Consider the following 18,153-nt stretch of genomic DNA (forward strand, 5'->3'; position numbering starts at 1 on the left):
TCATCCAGCATGCTGAGTGATGACAGGGTTTAAAAAACCCAAACAAACAGGAAAGACAAACACATCTAGGTTCAAAATCAAAATGAATGGTAGACATCAAAATCCAGTCCATTTTACGAATTAAAAATTACTTTTAAAACTAAAGAGCTTTTAAAACCAACTTGAGGGGCGCCTGGGTGGCTCAGTTGGATAGGCGTCTGACTTTGGCTCAGGTCATGATCTTGCAATTTGTGGGTTCGAGCCCCACATCGGTCTCTGTGCTGACAGCTCAGAGCCTGGAGACTGCTTCCGATGCTGTGTCTCCCCCCTCTCTGCCCTTCTCATGCTCATGCTCTGTTTCTCAATAATAAATAAATGTTTAAAAAAATCAAAAAAATAACAACAACTTGAAAACAAAAATGGAAAGTTAAATGGGGTTCTTGGCTGGCCCAGTGGGTAGAGCATGGGACTCTTAATCTTGGGGTTGTGAGTTCAAGCCCCACATTGAATGTAGAGATTATTTTTTTAAAAATCCAGGGGTGCCTGGGTGGCTCTGCAGATTAAGCGTCGACTTCAGGTCAGGTCATGATCTCTTGTTTCAGGAGTTTGACCCCCTTGTTGGGCTCTGTGCCGACAGCTCAGAGCCTGGAGCCTGTTTCCTATTCTGTGTCTCTTTGTCTCTGTCCCTCTCTCTCAAAAATAAAACAATTTAAAATTTTTTTAATTAAATCTTTTAAAAAAATGGCAAGTTAAAAGATGCCCACATTCTGGAAAAAAAAATCAGATTGAAATTCCAGGCCAGTTTCATCTTCCAGTTAAAATCTATTCATCAGAAAAGTCTCTAATATCAAGCTCGACTTTTTCCCTTAACATTGTAGGGTTTGTATGCTGTGGCTATAAAATTATTTCAGTAAGATAAAATTTAGAGACCAGGATTTTTTTTAAAGCTCACTAGCCAGGTTATATATTTTTGGGCCCACCAAAAGTGTCAATAGTTCTCAGCATAATGAATTGAAAAGCATTTTTGACAAGATCACTAGTTAAAACTCTCTCCTAGCCACTAACGAGTTGTTACTTTTTTCAAGTCTATATTGAGTAATTTCTTCAACACATATTTTCCAAATCACTCTTTTTATTTGACCTATTGTTCTTTATTGTGGGCAGCTACAGCTTTAAGCAGCCATATAGTTCTAGAGTTTTGAGGGTTAAAAATATAGGCCAACATCACCTCTGTGAAAAGATGTACCACATGTCTCCTAAAGAAAATAAAATCAACAGCAGCCTAACATCAACAAATTAATGTGCTCAGAATTACTTTTGAGTATACAATCTGAGAGTTTTACTCACAAACTAATATGAAATTTAAGATGGGTATAGTTTTTCCCGAAGTCAAATGGGAAACAGAGGACTTATTATGAGTTAAAAGCTCTTTTTCTCCTTCCCCAATGGCAAAGCTTTCCACACTGTACAATACAAAGGAAGAATGTGCACTTTATTAAATTTCTCTCAACCTTCCACACTTCAAATATTTCTATCATGGAACTCCCAAGAAAAATCTACCTAAATAAACGTCCAAAGCACAAAATAAAGCTCAAAGGAATACAGCAGTTAAAATGGGGGAAAGAATGAAAGAGCTCACAGTCGTTTCTTCTATTAATGGGACACCCTTAGAGAGTTAGGAGAGGTGAGGAGGCAGAGAATATTAGTAAGTGGATGAGATTTTTTTTTTTAATGGTAGGAAAGGGAAGGTAGGATGGTAGGTTTTATTATTTATTCTCCTTATAGTTTCAAAACATTTGAGGGGACTGAGGAGGTACATGTTCTTTCAGTAAATAAAAGGCAACAGGGTAAGAGAAGGGCTGCATCTTAATTAAATCTTCAGCTCCACCCTTCCAAGCCAGCTCAGTTAAACTTTCACACCTCTCTCCTACTCTAACTCTGAATCTCTTCACCTTTATGCGGCAGTTTGTGGCTTGGTAGTTCATGTAAATGCCTTGGTTTTTTCCCCTGAAGGAAAAAGATAATATTGATTTGCTTGAAGTACGTATGGAAAGCATTATCTTTCTTAATAACAGAAGTAAGGATTTATCTATTCCTTAGACTGTCAGCACCCCACTAAAGACTAACAGAAGGCTGAAGAGGGAGGGAACAGCCCTCACGTCAGTCAGGTCTTTGTTTCCTTGCTCTAGTGGTACTGGCTTCACAAAGTAACCCAATTCCCATAAACAAACATTACAGGTCTATCAAAACTACTTTTATGAAATAAGATTTTGTTTAAGATACTTTTATACAGCAGTCATTTTTATAGCTGTTGGTCTGCTCTGCTGCTGCATCTGCCCCAATTCAGAAGGGAACCAATATTAAAAATTTCATTTTAATACTGGGCAAAAAAACTTGCATTTCTTTTATGTGGATAATTCTCAACTTCAAATCTATCCCACGCCTAAACTGATGGCATGCGCTTTTGTTCTAAAAGAAAGAAAAGAAAGAAAAAAGCTTTCTCCTACAGAGGAGCCACCTAACTCCAAATCTCCTGAGATTTAACGAGCCTCTAGGAAGATGTTAAAATGTCTTGAAACGTTTTTACAGCACCTTTATTTGCGAGGCCGTCTATTAATTACCCAGCAGTACCCCCGCGGCAAATGCACATTAGCATAAAAGAGGGCAGCTGGGGGAAGCACTGGGAGGGCGTGCAGACTTTGCAAACTGATGGGATTGACGGGACAACTTTTCGGCACTGGATATGAGGTCGGTCAAATGCCAAAACAACATATGGACCCGAGGCGACTCTAACGTGGGTCTCGGGCGGGCCCCAGGCGCCCAGGGCGCCGGAGCCGTGGATGCATTGTCCTACCCCCGGCTGCCGCCGCGTCCTCCACCCACGCTCCGGCGATCAGGGAGCGCCACACGCCCCCGCGGCGCCGACCCAGGGAGCTGGCGCCTACCGCGGACGCCCTCCTCCGCCAGAGGTTTGGGCAGGGGGTGGCGGAAAGGGAGCGGCGGTCCACACTCGCACAGGTTGCCCAGCGCGGGCTTAGGACACAGAGGGTTAATAATCTCCCGGGCATCTGCCCACCTCAGCCTTCACCTCAAACTCGGCTCCACCGCAGCCCCTCGGCCCGCGGTCGGTCCCGAGGAGCCCCTCCGACACCCCGCCACAGCCTGGCGCCGAAGGCTTTTGATTTGGCCGCGACGAGAATAACGATCCCTGAGGAGGAGGAGGTGCCGGAGCTGCTGGTGGCTCCTCAGCACAGGGTTAGGCAGAGGAGCGGGCGGCCGCGGCGGCACCTCCTCATTCCCCACACTCTCCGCGCCCTTTTCCAACTAAACGGGACTGGGGAACCGCTCGCCTCGTCGCTCACCTCACATCTCGGGACCGGGCTCCTGGGGGGTGCTGCAGCGCCGGCCGGGGGCGGCCGCGGGTCCCTCAGGTAAACGGAGCCAGCGAGGACCGCCGGCGCGCGCGCCGCTCCGGAGCAACCTCGAGCTTTCGGGAGCGACGGAGCGCGCGGCCCGGGGAGCGAGCGAGCGCGCGCGCACGCACGGCGCAGGCGCGCTACGCACACTCGGCCTCACGCTCCCATTTTGAGCTCCACTTCGAGGTGCCGGTTCGGAGATCCCGGTTATTCTGTGTCTTGCGTTTTGAGTAACGCCTTGTACTCACTATCCCGCTCCGGCGGAGTGGTTTCGAGCTCTGGAAATGTTTCTCTGAAATGCGCTCAGCTCTCTTGGCAAAGTCTTCCCTCCCCTGCTGAAAAAGCGCGGCGACTCTTCTTACCCAAGCTGGGGATGCTATTATCGCAAGACCACCAAAACCTGTTTTACGAACGAGGGTGCTGACCTAGGAACTCGGTGTTGAAGGTGGTCAAGAGTAGGATTACAGGTGTTGAGGGTGGCACTGGGTGCAGATAGGAGTAGGCATCTGGCCTGTTGTAAAGCTTCACGGCTAAACAACAGGGACAGGATAACCGCCTAGGAGCAGTTTAAATCCGCTTTGCCAGCAACTTAGTGCACAGATGGAGCATATGGTTATTGGTAGCGTTTCCCATCTTTTTCTCCTTAAGAAATGTTTCCCCTCTCTTTTTCTACATAAGCCATTTCAGAGCTGGAAGAGTTCTTAAAGATCATCTAAACTCAACCTCTCGTTTTTCATCCAAGGAAAAGAACACTCAAGAGGGTTAAATGACTTACCCAAGGTCACGCAGCTTTTTAAAAAGAGTCTGGATTCATTCAAAGCCAGGCAGTTCTTTTTTACTATACTGTTTTATCTTTCTTTCTCTTATTTTTCATCCCTTTTCAAGCTAGACTTAACAGCCATCATTTTGTTCTGTTGCTAGCACATGGGACTTAAAGTATATTGATCCGGTTGCACGACAATGTGAATGTTCTTGCCACTACTAAACTGTACATTTAAACAGTGGCTAAAACGGTAAATTTTGTGTTAAATGTATTTTACCACAATTTTTAAAAGGCACTCAAGTGTTAAATAATGAGTATTGAGTTTAGCCATTAATATAGTTTAACATCAGAAGGTGAGCTATGGAAAAACGCATAAAATGAGACCTGAAGTGACATTTCCAATGTTCGTAGTAAATACTTGTGCAGTAACAGTTTTGGGTTTTCTGTTTTTTAAGGTAGTACTGATCCTCAGGCTGATTCTAAGCAAGTTAGTGTGTCCTATTGAGCCAACACTGGCTCTACTGAGGAGGAATGAGGAGGCAAATAGTGTATGTGAAGATCTGTATCCTATGTACTTCCAGATCCCTTATACCTATAGAACCTCTGAAGATGTGCGGCTAGATATACTATTAGGCAATTTACACACCATCCTTTGAAAACTATCAGGCATATCTTACATGGGAGATGAGAGTAGTGTAGAAATTATCGCTGCATGTGTCAACATGATTAAATTTCGGAAATATAACATTTAAAAATGAACTACAAGATATGTAAATTATGGTATCTCTTTTAAAAAAAACCAGCCCAGCCATAGTGGGGCGCCAGGGTGGCTCAGTCGGTTGAGTGTCTGACTTCGGCTCAGGCTCAGGTCATGATCTTAGGGTTCGGTGGGTTCGAGCCCTGTGTTGGGCTCTGTGCTGACAGCTAGCTTGGAGCGTGGAGCCTGCTTCGGATTCTTTGCCTCCCTCTCTCTCTGACCTTCCCCTGCTCACGCTGCCTCCCTCTCTCCCCTCGCCCCCCCCCCTTTCAGGAATGGAATAAAACATTAAAAAAAAAAAAGCACAGCCATATTGTTTGAGATCAAACATATACATATAAAAAGCATAATAATTGGAAAAGCAGGCTACACACCAGTTTCATAGATAGTGGGTGCCTCTAGACAAGCAAGGAGGGAAATGAGGTCTGAGAAATGTACAAAAGGGGCTTCAACAGTTAATCACTCACACACATGAAGCAAAAATGTTAATATTTTTCTTTAATTTTGATGGGAAAACAAGGGTGTTTCTATGTAGTCTCTAAATTTTTCTTTACGTTTGAAGTAATGTTGAAGTATTTCAGACATTGAGCTGATGTGCTCACTGTGAACATAGCCTGAATGGTGTCATTCAGAACAGGGGTAAAGACCATTTTCAGTTAGAAGTTGAGGTGCTGGACAAGAGGAGGCCCAGAAGGTGCTGGTTGAGAGGATAGGCAAAAGAGAGCTTATTTTCATGTATAAGATTATTCAAATTCTACAGGGATAACATGAGATGGTTTCTTTTATCCTATCTCTCTTTCATTCCATGTTATAACCACCAATAGAAAGTCTTTAATGAGTGAGAACTTCACAGAGAGACATAGCACTCAAACAGCATGCTGTTAAAACTGGTCTCTTTCTGGATGAACCCGTTTTGAAACCTTAAATGTTAACTGGTAATGCTGCACGTGGTAATTTAGTATTGCATCTACTACCTCCCCCAGATCCCCACCCCCCCACCAAAGGCTTTGTTTATTCATTTATATACAACCTGATCATGTGGAAAAACCACAAGGCTGGAATTCAAACAAACCTGGGTTCTAATTTCAGTTTGGCCAATTACAGATCCTTTAAGTCAAGAAAAACAACAATCTCTATGAGCTTCACTCTTCTAAGTTGGAGATACACAAATTTTGCCAATTTCAAAACTACAAAACACAATACATAGGTTTACATTTAAGTTGGAGGAGAGTATGTTCTTATCTATTTTAGGAAGCATAAGGTAGTGAAGTTTTGGGGGGGTTGTTTTGTGTTTGGGGTTTTTTGGGTTTTTTGTTTTGTTTTGTTTTGTTTTTTGGTGGTGGTTTTTACCTGCTGCCCATAGGAACTGCTTTATATTTATCAAGGAGCTCCTTCTGAAATTTTGAATTTTTGGTTGTTTTCCAGCACTTGTTTATAGTTCTATCACAACAGTTATCAGTGTGGGCCTTATATTAGATGTTTATACATTGCATTTTCCAGTCTTCCTCATTAGATTTTTTTTTTTAATCCCTGTGTTCTCACTCTGCCCTTTATTACGTGGTAGGTACTCAATAAATTTAAATTAGACCCAATTGTAAAATTTTCTAAATATGGAGTTATTCTTATTAAGCCATGCCATCTGCTGGTTCCCTGGTGTATCTGTCAGTCAGCCTAAATTTCTCTTGAAATTCACGATGAAGCATTTGTGAGTTTGTGTGTTGGGCAATTTTCCCACATCCTCCCCCTTCCTTTATGCAGGTGCTTTTCTTTAATAGAACCAGTTGCGAATTCTTTTTCCTCCTACCCTCCTCTACCTGTTGGCCACTCTTAAAACCTGGAAAAGTGGAGTTTTACATTTCGGAGCCTCATAATGACCAGAGAAATCTAATTGGGCATGCTCAGTAGGTTGCCCTGAACACAAATATGTCTTGGGCGCTTGTCAGTTCTGTTTGTTTCAGGATCGTATGCATTTTCCTCCCAGCATTATATTGGGAGATTGCAGCCCCTCCCAACCTCTTGGCGCTCTTGCTTTTTAATTTTACCCCTGTGCCCAATTTTTGGAGCCAGCCTTCCTGAATCTCTTGGCCAATCAAGAGACCACACATTGTTGCCTAAGAGACCCCGGATGCCAGCGAAAGGATTTATAGATGGTGATTGGACGACTGACTGGAAAGAAGGGTGGGGGCTGGACAGAGTCAAAGAAAAAGCTGCCATGGCAACACCAGCGCTTAAGGCTTGAAGAAGGAGATGAGCTCAAAGAGGTGAGAGCAGTGGGCAGTGCATGAAAAAGATGGAGCCTCTTTTGAGAGCTCCACTCTAATATCCTCCTGGGCCTCACACAAGCCTTGTTAGTGTTCCTGGGGATTACATTTTGCTCTGTTTCAGCTGAAGTTTTAGTGCCAGATGATTCCTACTTGAGAAATTAACAACAATTAATTATTTCTATGCCTATCAAACACTAGCTCTTTGTACTGTAGTATAGTTTTTGCTTTGTCTCTAACTAGTTGAATGAAAGATGAATTCGTATTTAAATCTAGTGATACCATGTTGCCTGATAATTTCCTGATACTATCTGAGGTTTTCTTCTCTGATGATAACTGCAGTGCACAATGAGTTGTGTGTTGGCAGAGAAACTCAATCCTATTCTGCTCTGTGTATTCCAAATAAAACTCTGATAATCCTGAGTATAATTGCAGTGCTCAACTCATAATGTTCTGAGTTTTATCCTACATCCCTATTAGTTTTCATCTTTAAACTGCTTCCCAACTATTGTATTCATTTATTCAGTTGATTTAACAAATATTTGAGTACCAATTATGTGCTACTGGGATTTGGATTCAAGTGAGCAATGTAAGAAAAGGATATGAGCCAAGAAGCCTCAGAATATTGTACTAGTTGTTTTGTATCAAAGTTCAGTGTGTCTAGGCAGGTAGTGCATGGGGTGGGGGGAGATGAGCCTGAAAAGGTAAATTGAGGTAAATTCTTAGTGGACCTAGACTTCCATGCTAAGGAATCTGGTTATGCTGTAGCCCTCAGAGAGCCTTTGAAGGTTTTTGAGCTGAAAAGTGACACAATCAAAATTGTGTCAAAAAATCAAAACTGGTCTTTTAAAAAATACTTCCCTTAGTAGAATGATGGTTAGCAGAGTCTGGGGAGTGGAGGAAATGGGGAGCCATTGATCAAAGGGTATAAACTTTCAGTTATAAGCTGAGTAAGTTCTGGAGATCTAATGTCCAGCATGGTGACTATAATTAAAGATAATATATTTTATACTTGAAATCTACTAAGAGAGTAGATCTCTGTCTCTGTCTCTCTCCCTCTCTCTCTCTCTCTGTCTCACACACACACACACACACACACACGGTAACTATTGGAGATGATGGATGTCTTAAATACTTTGTAATCATTTCACAATACATACATATACCAAAACATCAAGTTGTACACCTTAATTACACACAATTTTGTAAAAAATAAACAACAACAACAAAAAACCCTTTCTAAAGTAGACTGCATAGTCTATAAAAGCAGAGACTCTTATCTTTGTACCCCTAACTCAGGGCTAATAGGTCCTTAGTAAAATTGAATATTGGTGACAGTGTGAAGAATGGCTCAGAAAATGGGAGAGATTTGTGACCGCCGAAACTTACCAGAGGGCTGTTGAACGCGGAACTAGAACTATACCATATATTGGAGGTTAGGGCCAAAGACCCTCTTTCTTCCTTTTTATTCAAACAAAACTTAAAGGTCAACATTCCAGGACAGCAGTTAAAGTGGAAAGAGGTCACGCGCGCGCGCGCACACACACACACACAAATAACAGCAAGCTTTATATGTGGAAGGAGAAGAAGACGATTTGCTTTGTGTTGTTGAAAGAGTGGGGACAGTTATTTCTTGTGCATGTTATATACAAGTGTCTCTTTGTAATAGTCCTGCATGTTTATCCCATGAACCTGTGTGTGCATGCAGATGTGTACACTCCCCATCTGGAATGGAAGGAGGAGGAAAAAAACCAGAAAAGGATAATGACAAAGGCAAGGGCAGGACAACCCCATTTGAATGCTTCAGCAGGACTCTGTTATCAAGAGGGCTGTTTCTCCTGACCAGACCTATCTCCTTAAAACCAAGTTAATTGAAGAGAGGCTAATTTAAATAATTTCTAGCTGTTAGGAACCAAGAAAAAGAAATTAGCCAGTGCAGGGCCTTGGGGAGGCCCAAGAGAAGCTACTTTGCCCTAATTCAGAAATTGTGCCTAGCTTGTTTCCTATACAAACTGGAAAGTTCTCAGCTTACAGCATGGATTTTTCACCTGGGGTAAGCAAAATGTTATATTCATGTGCATTTTTCTACAGAAAGGATTCCTAGCTTTTATCATATTCTCAAATAGTTTTATGGACTTCAAAGAAAAAAAAAGATTAAAAATAGCAACTGGTTTAAAGAGAAAAAAGGTCGGACGTAAATAAGAACAATACAAAAAGATATATGTAAATTTTCACTGGGCAGATCTAGGCCCAGAGACCATGCTTTGTATCTATAATTTGCCCACTCACATGTACTTTTATAGCTGCCAATTAATGATACTGTAATGAAACAATATCTTAAACCTTTTGCAATTTGGCCAAACATGTGTGACTCAGATAATTAGCTGTTAGAGGTCGGGAGAAACGTGAGTGCTAATCTGAGTCCTCTTTATACCAGTGGTATACCAGTAGGTCCTACCAAGAAGGAATTGTATTATGATGCTCCTCTGGTTTTAAAACATTGGCTTTCTCTTCAGCTATAATTCAACCCTAAGAAAGAATATTACCTGTCAAGTGACAGCCTCAAAGATTTCAGATCTAGCATTTACAGGAATCCCATATCAGCCAAAAAGTAATGTTTTTTTTTTAATTGTTCAAATTGTTCAGCCTTTGCTACTGTAATTTTTGGAGCCCATATATCAGGCAGGCAAGCCCTGGCTCTCTCGGTCACTACTGCTTTCTAATATGAAACCCATCCTCAAAGAGGAAGGAAGGCAGAAGCAAGCAGAAACACTGAGGTTATATATTGAAACTCCCATTAATCTGCTTCAAATGGTTTTTACCTTTAAAATTTTTGCTAGGGCACTCTAACAGGTTTTCAGATACTCTGTAAATGACAAGAAGTTCTAAGAAAGGTTGCAAGGAAGCTACTGCCTCTTGAGACCACTCATCTGTCAGACACTTGCTGGACCCGTAGTCCCTAATCTTGAAAACAATGGCTGACAGTACAGGGACCTGGGTGGCTGAGTCTGTTAAGCATCCTTGGCTCAGGTCATGATTTCAGTTTGTGAGTTCAAACCCTGCGTTGGGCTCTCTGCTGACAGCTCTGTGCTGACAGCAGGAGCCTGGAGCCTGCTTTGGATTTTGTGTCTCATTCTCTCTCTGCCCCTCCCCCATTTGTGCTCTGTCTCTCAAAAATAAATAAATGTAAAAAAATTTTTTAAAAAACAGTGGTTGATGGTACATGCAGATAGATTAAATGCTTAGATAGATTGGGAGTGCCTGTGTGGCTCAATCAGTTAAGCATCCAACTCTTAATATCTGCTCAAGTCATGATCTCATGGCTCATGAGTTTATGCCCCAAGTTGGGCTCTGCACTAACAGTGCAGATCCTGGTTGGAGTCGTTTCTCTCCCTTTCTCTCTGCCCCTACCCTTCTCTCTCTCTCTCTCTCTCTCTCTCTCTCTCTCTCCCTCTCTCTCTCTCAAAATAAATAAATAAACGTTTTTAAATAAAATGCTCAGATCAAATAACTTGTAAAAAGTTATATAGCTAGTAGGCTTTAGAGCCAGGATCAAACCTGTATAAGGCAAAAAGTTTTGTAATTTTTTAATGTAAGCAAATGTAATGTTTGCAATGGAGCAAATAAGTGAAAGAGGAAATTTATTGCAAGGATATCAGGTGGCTCACAAAATGGACAAGAAAGGACAGGGGGCTTCTGAGGGGTAAGGCAGTAGGAGCAAATTAACAGAACACCAGTGCTACTGTGAACAACCCCCTCAATTGTTAAGTAAAGATGAACCAGCACTTGTCCAGCTGGCCTAGCTTGGTCTTATAACCATGTCTTGCCTGGGAAAGGGGAGGCTCCCTTGAAGAACCAACCTAGCAGACTCTAAACAATGAGGAGAAAGTAATTCTTCATGGAAATGAAAGGGTTTTAATCAAATGAAGGCAGACATATACTGGCCATCTAAAAATAGCACATTTCCCCCCAATAAACCCAAGTCTGCCCATCTCTAAAGGCTTGGCTTTGTCCATTACACCATTCTACTTTTTTAAAAATTTTATTTATTTTGAGAGAGAGAGAGGGAGAGAGAGAGAAAGAGAAAGCTGCAAGAAAAGGCCGGGAGCCAGGACCGCGAGCGGCCTGTATGAATTGGAGAGCACAGAGAAAGCCATTGGGCCTGGCGGCCTCCAGAAGGGGCCCGGCCCTGCGGATACCTGGATTCCCGCCCCAGGAGGCCCGTTCTGGACACTGGTGCTGCGGAGCCGTTAAGGCAATAAATGCATACCCCTCAGCTGCTGAGGATTTGCTACACGTCAAAGCTGACAAGCCCGCAGGAATGAGAAAAAAGGCAATACCCGACGTGCTAGCCAAAGTCCACCATGCCCCCACGTTTGACGTGTTGAGTCAGGATGAACTGCGAAAAAAGCTATACCAGATGTTTAAGGATCGGGGTATACTGGACACGCTCAAGGCACAACTCTGAAAGCAGCTGATTCAGGAATTGATGCACCCTGTCTTGAAAGGAGAGCTACAGCCCCGAAAAGGTATTTACTATACAAGATCTATTACAACTCCTCAAAATCAACCCTGAATCCAGTCTCTACAAATCACTGATTTCAGGATTTGATAACGAAAACAAAAAAGAGTGTGCACAAGCAGGGGAGGGGCAAAGAGAGGAGGAGACCCAGAATCTGAAGCAGGCTCCAGTCTCTGAGCTGTCAGCACAGAGCCCAACATGGAGCTTGAACTCCCAAACTGTGAGATCATGACCTGAGCTGAAGTCTGGTGCTTAACAAACTGAGCCACCCAGGCGCTCCTTTCAGCTTTTAAATAAATAAACTGATGTGTCTATTTTGAGAAAAAAAAAAAAGCTCCATACTCAGCACAGAACCTAAGGTGGGGCTTGATCCCACAACCCTGGGAACATGACCTGAGCCGAAATCAAGAGTCGGATGCTTAACTGACTGAGCCTCCTAGGCACCCCTACACCATCCTCAACTTCTTAAATATGGTATCAAGCTAGAACCCTTGTTAATTAGAGATTAGAAGGAGGAGAGGAAGAAAGACACAACGGAGAAAGATGGAGTGCTTTATATTGCACTAAGATTTTATAAGTTAAAATACTTCTTTCTGGAAAATAGTCTATGTTTTTACCTGGGAGTGATTTAAACAGACCTGATCTGATTTCTATTCCACCAGCTCCTATTTCTGTAACTTTAGGTGGGGTGTGTAACTTCAGTGAGCCTCATTTTCTTCATTTATAAAATGAGCTAAAATCTACAACCTCACCAGCTTGTTATGAGCTTTAATTGAGCATGCATGTAAAATGTCTGATCTATAAAATGATCCCAGTAAATGTTCTTCCCCCCATTTCCCTCTCAACATACTAAAAGATGGTATGGTGTTAGTATTTTTAGTATTCTGAAGATTATAGGATTCATTTCTTCTGCTAGGTATGGTGTTTCTTATGGAAAGTATTCAGTTATTTCATGATGGCATTTGCACCTCCAAAAAGCATAGATGGTCCCAAAATGCAGACAAAGATGAGTACCTGGACACCCCTAAACCATCAGCTTTTGAATGACCAGGTAAGTGACCAGAGCTATTTTATCAATGTATCCATGCCTTAAAGGGGGAAAAAACATTTAAAATGTTCTCAAAATATGAACGGGAATTATTTAGTATTGTGTAATGGGTTAAAATAAAAGACAAATAAAGGATTTTTTTCCAAAAACTTTTATTGAGCTCTTGCTATATGGGCAAACCTGGCTGTAGACAGAATCTTTGTCATGATGACAATGTCTTAGATTTGCTCTTTCCTCTACTGTCACTGCTCCTCTCTCTCTCTCTCGTCTCAAATGCCTTTTTTCTCACCATACTGGTTCTCTGCTGGAATAGCCAGGAATGAGAGAGAAGAGGGTAGTCTGTGAGGAGTTCCCCCAAAAGATTTTCTTGCTATGATTGCAGTTACTGGATAATGCTGGACATTTAATCAAATAAATAAAATGAATACATCTCAACTGATGACTCACATTACTAGGCTTCTCCTAAGAAGCTTCTTTCTCACATGCATTCTGGGGAAGTACTAGTAGAATATGCCCAAAGGATTGCAGAGATGGGAAACTGAGTATCATGCTGGGGTGTGAGATTGGCTAGCCCCCTGGGGATTTCCATTCCTGCTTCAGTTGGGGGCAGAATTTACCAACAGGTCTGTGAGCTTCTATTATCAATACCTATTAGAAGGACCACACCTTGTTGGCAGTAAAATACAGTCAACATCAATAAAACTGACTTCATTATCTTGCTCCTACACACGAGTTCCTCCTCCTGGTAAAAGGCATCACTTTACACCAAGTCACTCGAGCCAGAAATCATCCTTCTCCCTGCCAGCTCTGGGCTGGTTTTCCCCAATTTACAAGCTCATAACTTAGCCTGGTAGTAATGGCATAGAAGACACTACTGTTTCATAGTGAAACACAAGATTCTTGGAGAGACAAAGAACTTCGTTACTCACAGTGCAGCAAGCAGGTGGAGAATCATGTTTGCATTGTTTCTTGCCAGGTTTGTAGCACAAACCCTCATTGAGGAACAGTAAGCCCAGGGAATCCAATGCTTTTCTTTCCTATTTTTTTTATCCAAGTTAGTTAACATAGTGTAATAATGATTTCAGGAATACAATTTAGTGATTCATCACTTACATATAACACCCAGTGCTCATCCCAACAAGTGCCTTCCTTAATACCAATCACCCATTTAGCCCATCACCCCACCCAACACCCCACCAGCAACCCTCAGTTTGTTTTCTGTATTTAAGAGTCTCTAATGGTTTGTCTCCCTCTCTGTTTTTGTCTTATTGTTGCTTCCTTCCCTTATGTTCTTCTGTTTTGTTTCTTAAATTCCTTATATGAGTGAAATAATATGATACTTGTCTTTCTGTGACTGACTTATTTCGCTAGCATAATATACTCTCATTCCATCTACAATATTGCAAATGGCAAGATTTCATTATTTTTTATTACCAAGTAATATTCCATTGTGTATATAGACCACATCTTCTTTATTCATTTTTCAGTCAATGGATATTTGGGCTCTTTCCATGCTTTGGCTATTGTCCATAGCACTGCTATAAACGTTGGGATCATTTGCCCCTTCGAATCAGCGTTTTTGTATCCTTTGGATAAATACCTTGTAGTGCAATTGCTGGGTCAGAGGGTAGTTTTGTTTTTAATTTTTGGAGGAACTTCTATACTGTTTTCCAGAGTGGCTGTACCAGTTTGCAAGGAATCCATTGCTTTCATAGTGAGCAGTAAGAAAGCCTGCTCTTGGTCTCAAAAGGAAACAGTATCTCATTACTCAAGGTTGCTTGCTCCAAACATGACTTGGAAAAATGGCCCAAGGAAAGAGCAATGACTCTCAGTATTCCAAGACATTTAGGAGTAGAGAGGAAGGCCCAGGGAGGTATGTCTACCAGCACCCCCTCACTTCCACATACAATTCATTTTCAAGTCTTCCTCTTTATCCGGGCCCCTCTCCATCATTCATCTATATGCCTCCAGCTTCACCTTGTCAGTTCACACCCTTATCACCCTTTGCCTGGTGCACTGCTGTAACCCCTAACTGGTTTCACTCCCTCTAGCCCTACCAATCCATCTTCTACTCTGGTCCCAGAATGATTTTGCTAAAATACCAAACTAAAAAAATAAAAATAAACAAATAAAATTTTAAAGTAAAATACCGAGCTAATCCTAGTATGTAAAACTGATAACATACTCTGCTTCAAAGAGTAAATTCCAAACCCCTACACATAGCATTGAAGACCTTTCTTAAGTTGACCTCAGCCAACCTTTCAGTTCCTACCCATTGTCTCTGCTTCCTCCCATCCTATGTCCAGGCTAACTAAGTGGCCTCCAGATGAACCACTGTTGCCCCCCTCTAAGAACTAACTCCAATGTAATTTTCTCTGGAAAGCCTCCTGCTTGCTTTTCTTTGCTTTCATCACTGTTTACCAACTTTCCCACTCAACTGCAGTGTGTTCAGAGTTGAGATTCTGTCTTTTCTCTCTGTATTTCCAGTACCTGATAACATTCCTGAAACACAAAAGATGGAATCAAAATTCAGCTATCCTCCCTGGGACCTCCTTCACTGACTCTCACCTTCTAGTCCCTAAATTCCTCTTTCCTAAGTCTGGATTTGACCCTAGCCCCCTAAACCTAATGGATGCGCTAATCACTCTGGCAAAGCAAGAGCATCAGTCCTGACCCCTCCTGTTCAGTACTTTCCTGTTTCTACTCTTCTGATGTGAAACATATGTGAAACGTGAGTTACTTTTGGAGAGAGATAAGCAGCCAGCACAATGATCAGAACAGTGAGAAATAAAAGGGAAAGAGACTGAAAACGAAAAAGATTTTTTTTTAAAGTGAGGAAAGAAGAATGAGACCTAGAATAAAAGGAGGGACTAGGAGAAACAAAAGGAAACATGGAATGAGAGAGAAACCCAACCTTCATCTGGCCATGAACACAAGTCTATTGAAAGTCTTTTTATTCAGCTCAACAACTGTTTATTGAGCACCTGATTGTAAGTGTTCTTAACTCTCCAACAGTTTATATAACAGCTTTTCTGCTTTCCCCAAAAAAAGTTCAGTGTTTAGATTTGAAATCTGTTTCCACATAGAATTGTGAAGATTTCACACATATGTGAAAAAGTGACTTGAATTGAAATACATATTTGTTGGATGCCTTGATTTTCAGAAATATTCTTTGAAAAATTGGAAGTCTTGATCGATTTAGCAGCTATGGAGAAAAAAAGTATTTTAGTTGCCCAATTGCCTGTTGCAGTTTGGTTTACTAGAGAAGCAGACTCTGGGATAGCATGTAGGGCATCCATTGTGGAAGGCTCTCTGGATTAGCACTAGGGAAGAGAAAGGAGTAGAGGTAGGGGAAGGGAGAAGGGGAGGGGAAGGGAGAGAAGGCCACAAGTTTGAGGCCTGGCCCTGTATCCACCAGCCTTTATACTTCCATACTGGGGCACCTGGTTGGCTCAGTGAGTGGAGCATCCAACCCTTGATCTTGGAGTTGTAAGTTTGAGTCCCACATTGGGTATAGAAATCACATACATACATATACATACATAGACTTTTACACCAACCATTCAGTAGATGCTAGCTGCCCCATAGAAGGGCCTGACCTTGGACAAAACACAGCTCTCAAGCTCATGGTTGACAGCCAACAGCACTCCCAAACAGGTGGAATAAATCCAGGGCAATCCATCACAGCAAGCATTACGTTGTCTTATCTTGGTTTTTGAAAAGGTTTTGTCTAGAAATGATTATTTCTAGAGATAATATTTCTTTTGTTCTTTAAACCTCTCATTTTTTACCACAAAATTACTTTTTGATTTAGCTAATTGTAGTTTGGAGTAATTTTTTTTTAATCTTTGCATGCATATATACATGTATGTATGTATATGTATAAATGTGCATAGACACACACACATAAACTTTGTTTATGGGTATACCAAACTATTAATAGTGGTTTTCCCCCAAAGAGTTGGATGACACTGGGGGAGGTAGTCCTGTAAGAAGAAAGCTTTCATTTTTTGCTTTACATAGTGCAATAAAATTGTAAATTTTAAAACAATTTTAAAATGATATAAATAAAAATAAAGAACAGTAACTTTGGGAATTGAAAATTCTGGTCTCAGATCACCAGTAATTTACTGCATGACTTGAGTAAGTCACCTACTTTCTCTGGGTTTTACCATCCTCTTTTATAAAATGAGTATGTTCGATCACATTACCTTGGAGGTTGCTTCCAGATCTAACATTCTGACTGTGCAAAAGGTGTTAAAAACAGATGCCAAGAATACAGCTAGCTAGAAGGTGTCCACACAATAATTTCAAGGAAAGAAATTCTTCTTTATTTTTTAACGTTTATTTATTTTGAGAGATGGAGAAAGTGCAAGCAAGGGAGAGGCAGAGAGAGAGAGAGGGAGGGAGAGAAACCCAAGAAGGCTCCATGCTGTCAGTGCAGAGCCCAGCACCAGGCTTGATCCCATAAACTGTGAGATCATGACCTGAGCCAAAACCAAAAGTCAGACGCTTAACTCACTGAGCCACTCAGGTGCCCTCTACACTTCTAAAACAGAGCATTTGTCACCAAATGACCAGTGTAATTTTGAGGTACTGTTTTCTGTTTTTGTTTTAATTTTGTCTTTCTTCAATTCTGTAGTAAAATGTAAAAGATGTAACTATTTCAGACTAAAACAGGATTATAGGATTGTTTTTAAGTTTTTATTTAAATTCTAGTTAGTTAACATACAGTGTAATATTAGTTTTAGGTATTCAATATAGTGATTCAACACTTCCATACAACTCATTGGGTCAAAGGATTTTAACTTCACAGCAGGCTTTAAACAGAGAAATTGAATTCAAATTCAGATGTCTGAAAAATTGCGTGATCAGCATAGGCAAATGTAACAGATTTCAAAATAATTTAGGCATTATGATTTTTGAGAGGAAGAATGTTTTAAATGTATGCATTTCTTTGCCATCTAGTGTTTTATTTTTTTTTGTTTTTAAGTTCATTTATTTATTTTTGAGAGAGAGTGAGCGAGCCAGGGGAGGGGCAGAAATAGAGAGGAGAGACAGACAGCCAAACAGGTTCTGCACTGTCACTGCAGAGCCCAATGCGGGGCAAACCCATGAACCACGAGATCATGACTTGAGCTGAAACCAAGAGTCAGATGCTTAACAGACTGAGCTACTCAGGTGCTCCGCCATCTAGTGTTTTAATTGAAAGTAACCAACATTTCTTTTCAAGTACAAGTCACAAATGTAGTACAGTACATGTTAAAAGGGTGTTCTGAACTCTAGATGCTGGCGAGGATGTGGAGACACGGGCACCCTCCTACACTGTTGGTGGGAATGTAAACTGGTACAGCCCCTCTGGAAAACAGTGTGGAGGTTCCTCAGGAAACTAACAATAGAACTCCCC

General features: G+C 41.4%; 2 protein-coding genes across 7 annotated transcripts in view; one reads left to right on the forward strand and one right to left on the reverse strand.

The window, feature by feature from the left end:
- The window catches only part of FZD3 (frizzled class receptor 3), a 92,837-nt gene extending 89,389 nt beyond the window's left edge, over positions 1 to 3,448 (reverse strand). For both annotated transcript variants that reach the window (XM_039217161.1, XM_039217160.1), the window contains exon 1: positions 3,342 to 3,448. The gene's annotated coding sequence lies outside the window, so the exon portion shown is untranslated. The remainder of the gene's footprint in view (positions 1 to 3,341) is intronic.
- Positions 3,449 to 7,121: 3,673 nt separating this feature from the next.
- Positions 7,122 to 18,153, forward strand: part of FBXO16 (F-box protein 16) — a 58,782-nt gene continuing 47,750 nt past the window's right edge. For 4 of the 5 annotated variants that reach the window (XM_039217162.1, XM_039217164.1, XM_039217165.1 and 1 more), the window contains exons 1-2: positions 7,122 to 7,176; positions 12,615 to 12,749. In XM_039217162.1, the coding sequence (XP_039073093.1) occupies positions 12,651 to 12,749 (99 nt within the window). In that variant the 5' untranslated portion in view covers positions 7,122 to 7,176; positions 12,615 to 12,650. Of the gene's footprint in view, positions 7,177 to 12,614; positions 12,750 to 18,153 lie in introns of those variants that run through there. The other variant, XM_039217163.1, reaches the window with a different exon arrangement.

The sequence above is a fragment of the Hyaena hyaena genome, unplaced genomic scaffold, assembly GCF_003009895.1.
Source record: "Hyaena hyaena isolate Hyena2069 unplaced genomic scaffold, ASM300989v1 scaffold_678, whole genome shotgun sequence".
Taxonomy (NCBI): domain Eukaryota; kingdom Metazoa; phylum Chordata; class Mammalia; order Carnivora; family Hyaenidae; genus Hyaena; species Hyaena hyaena.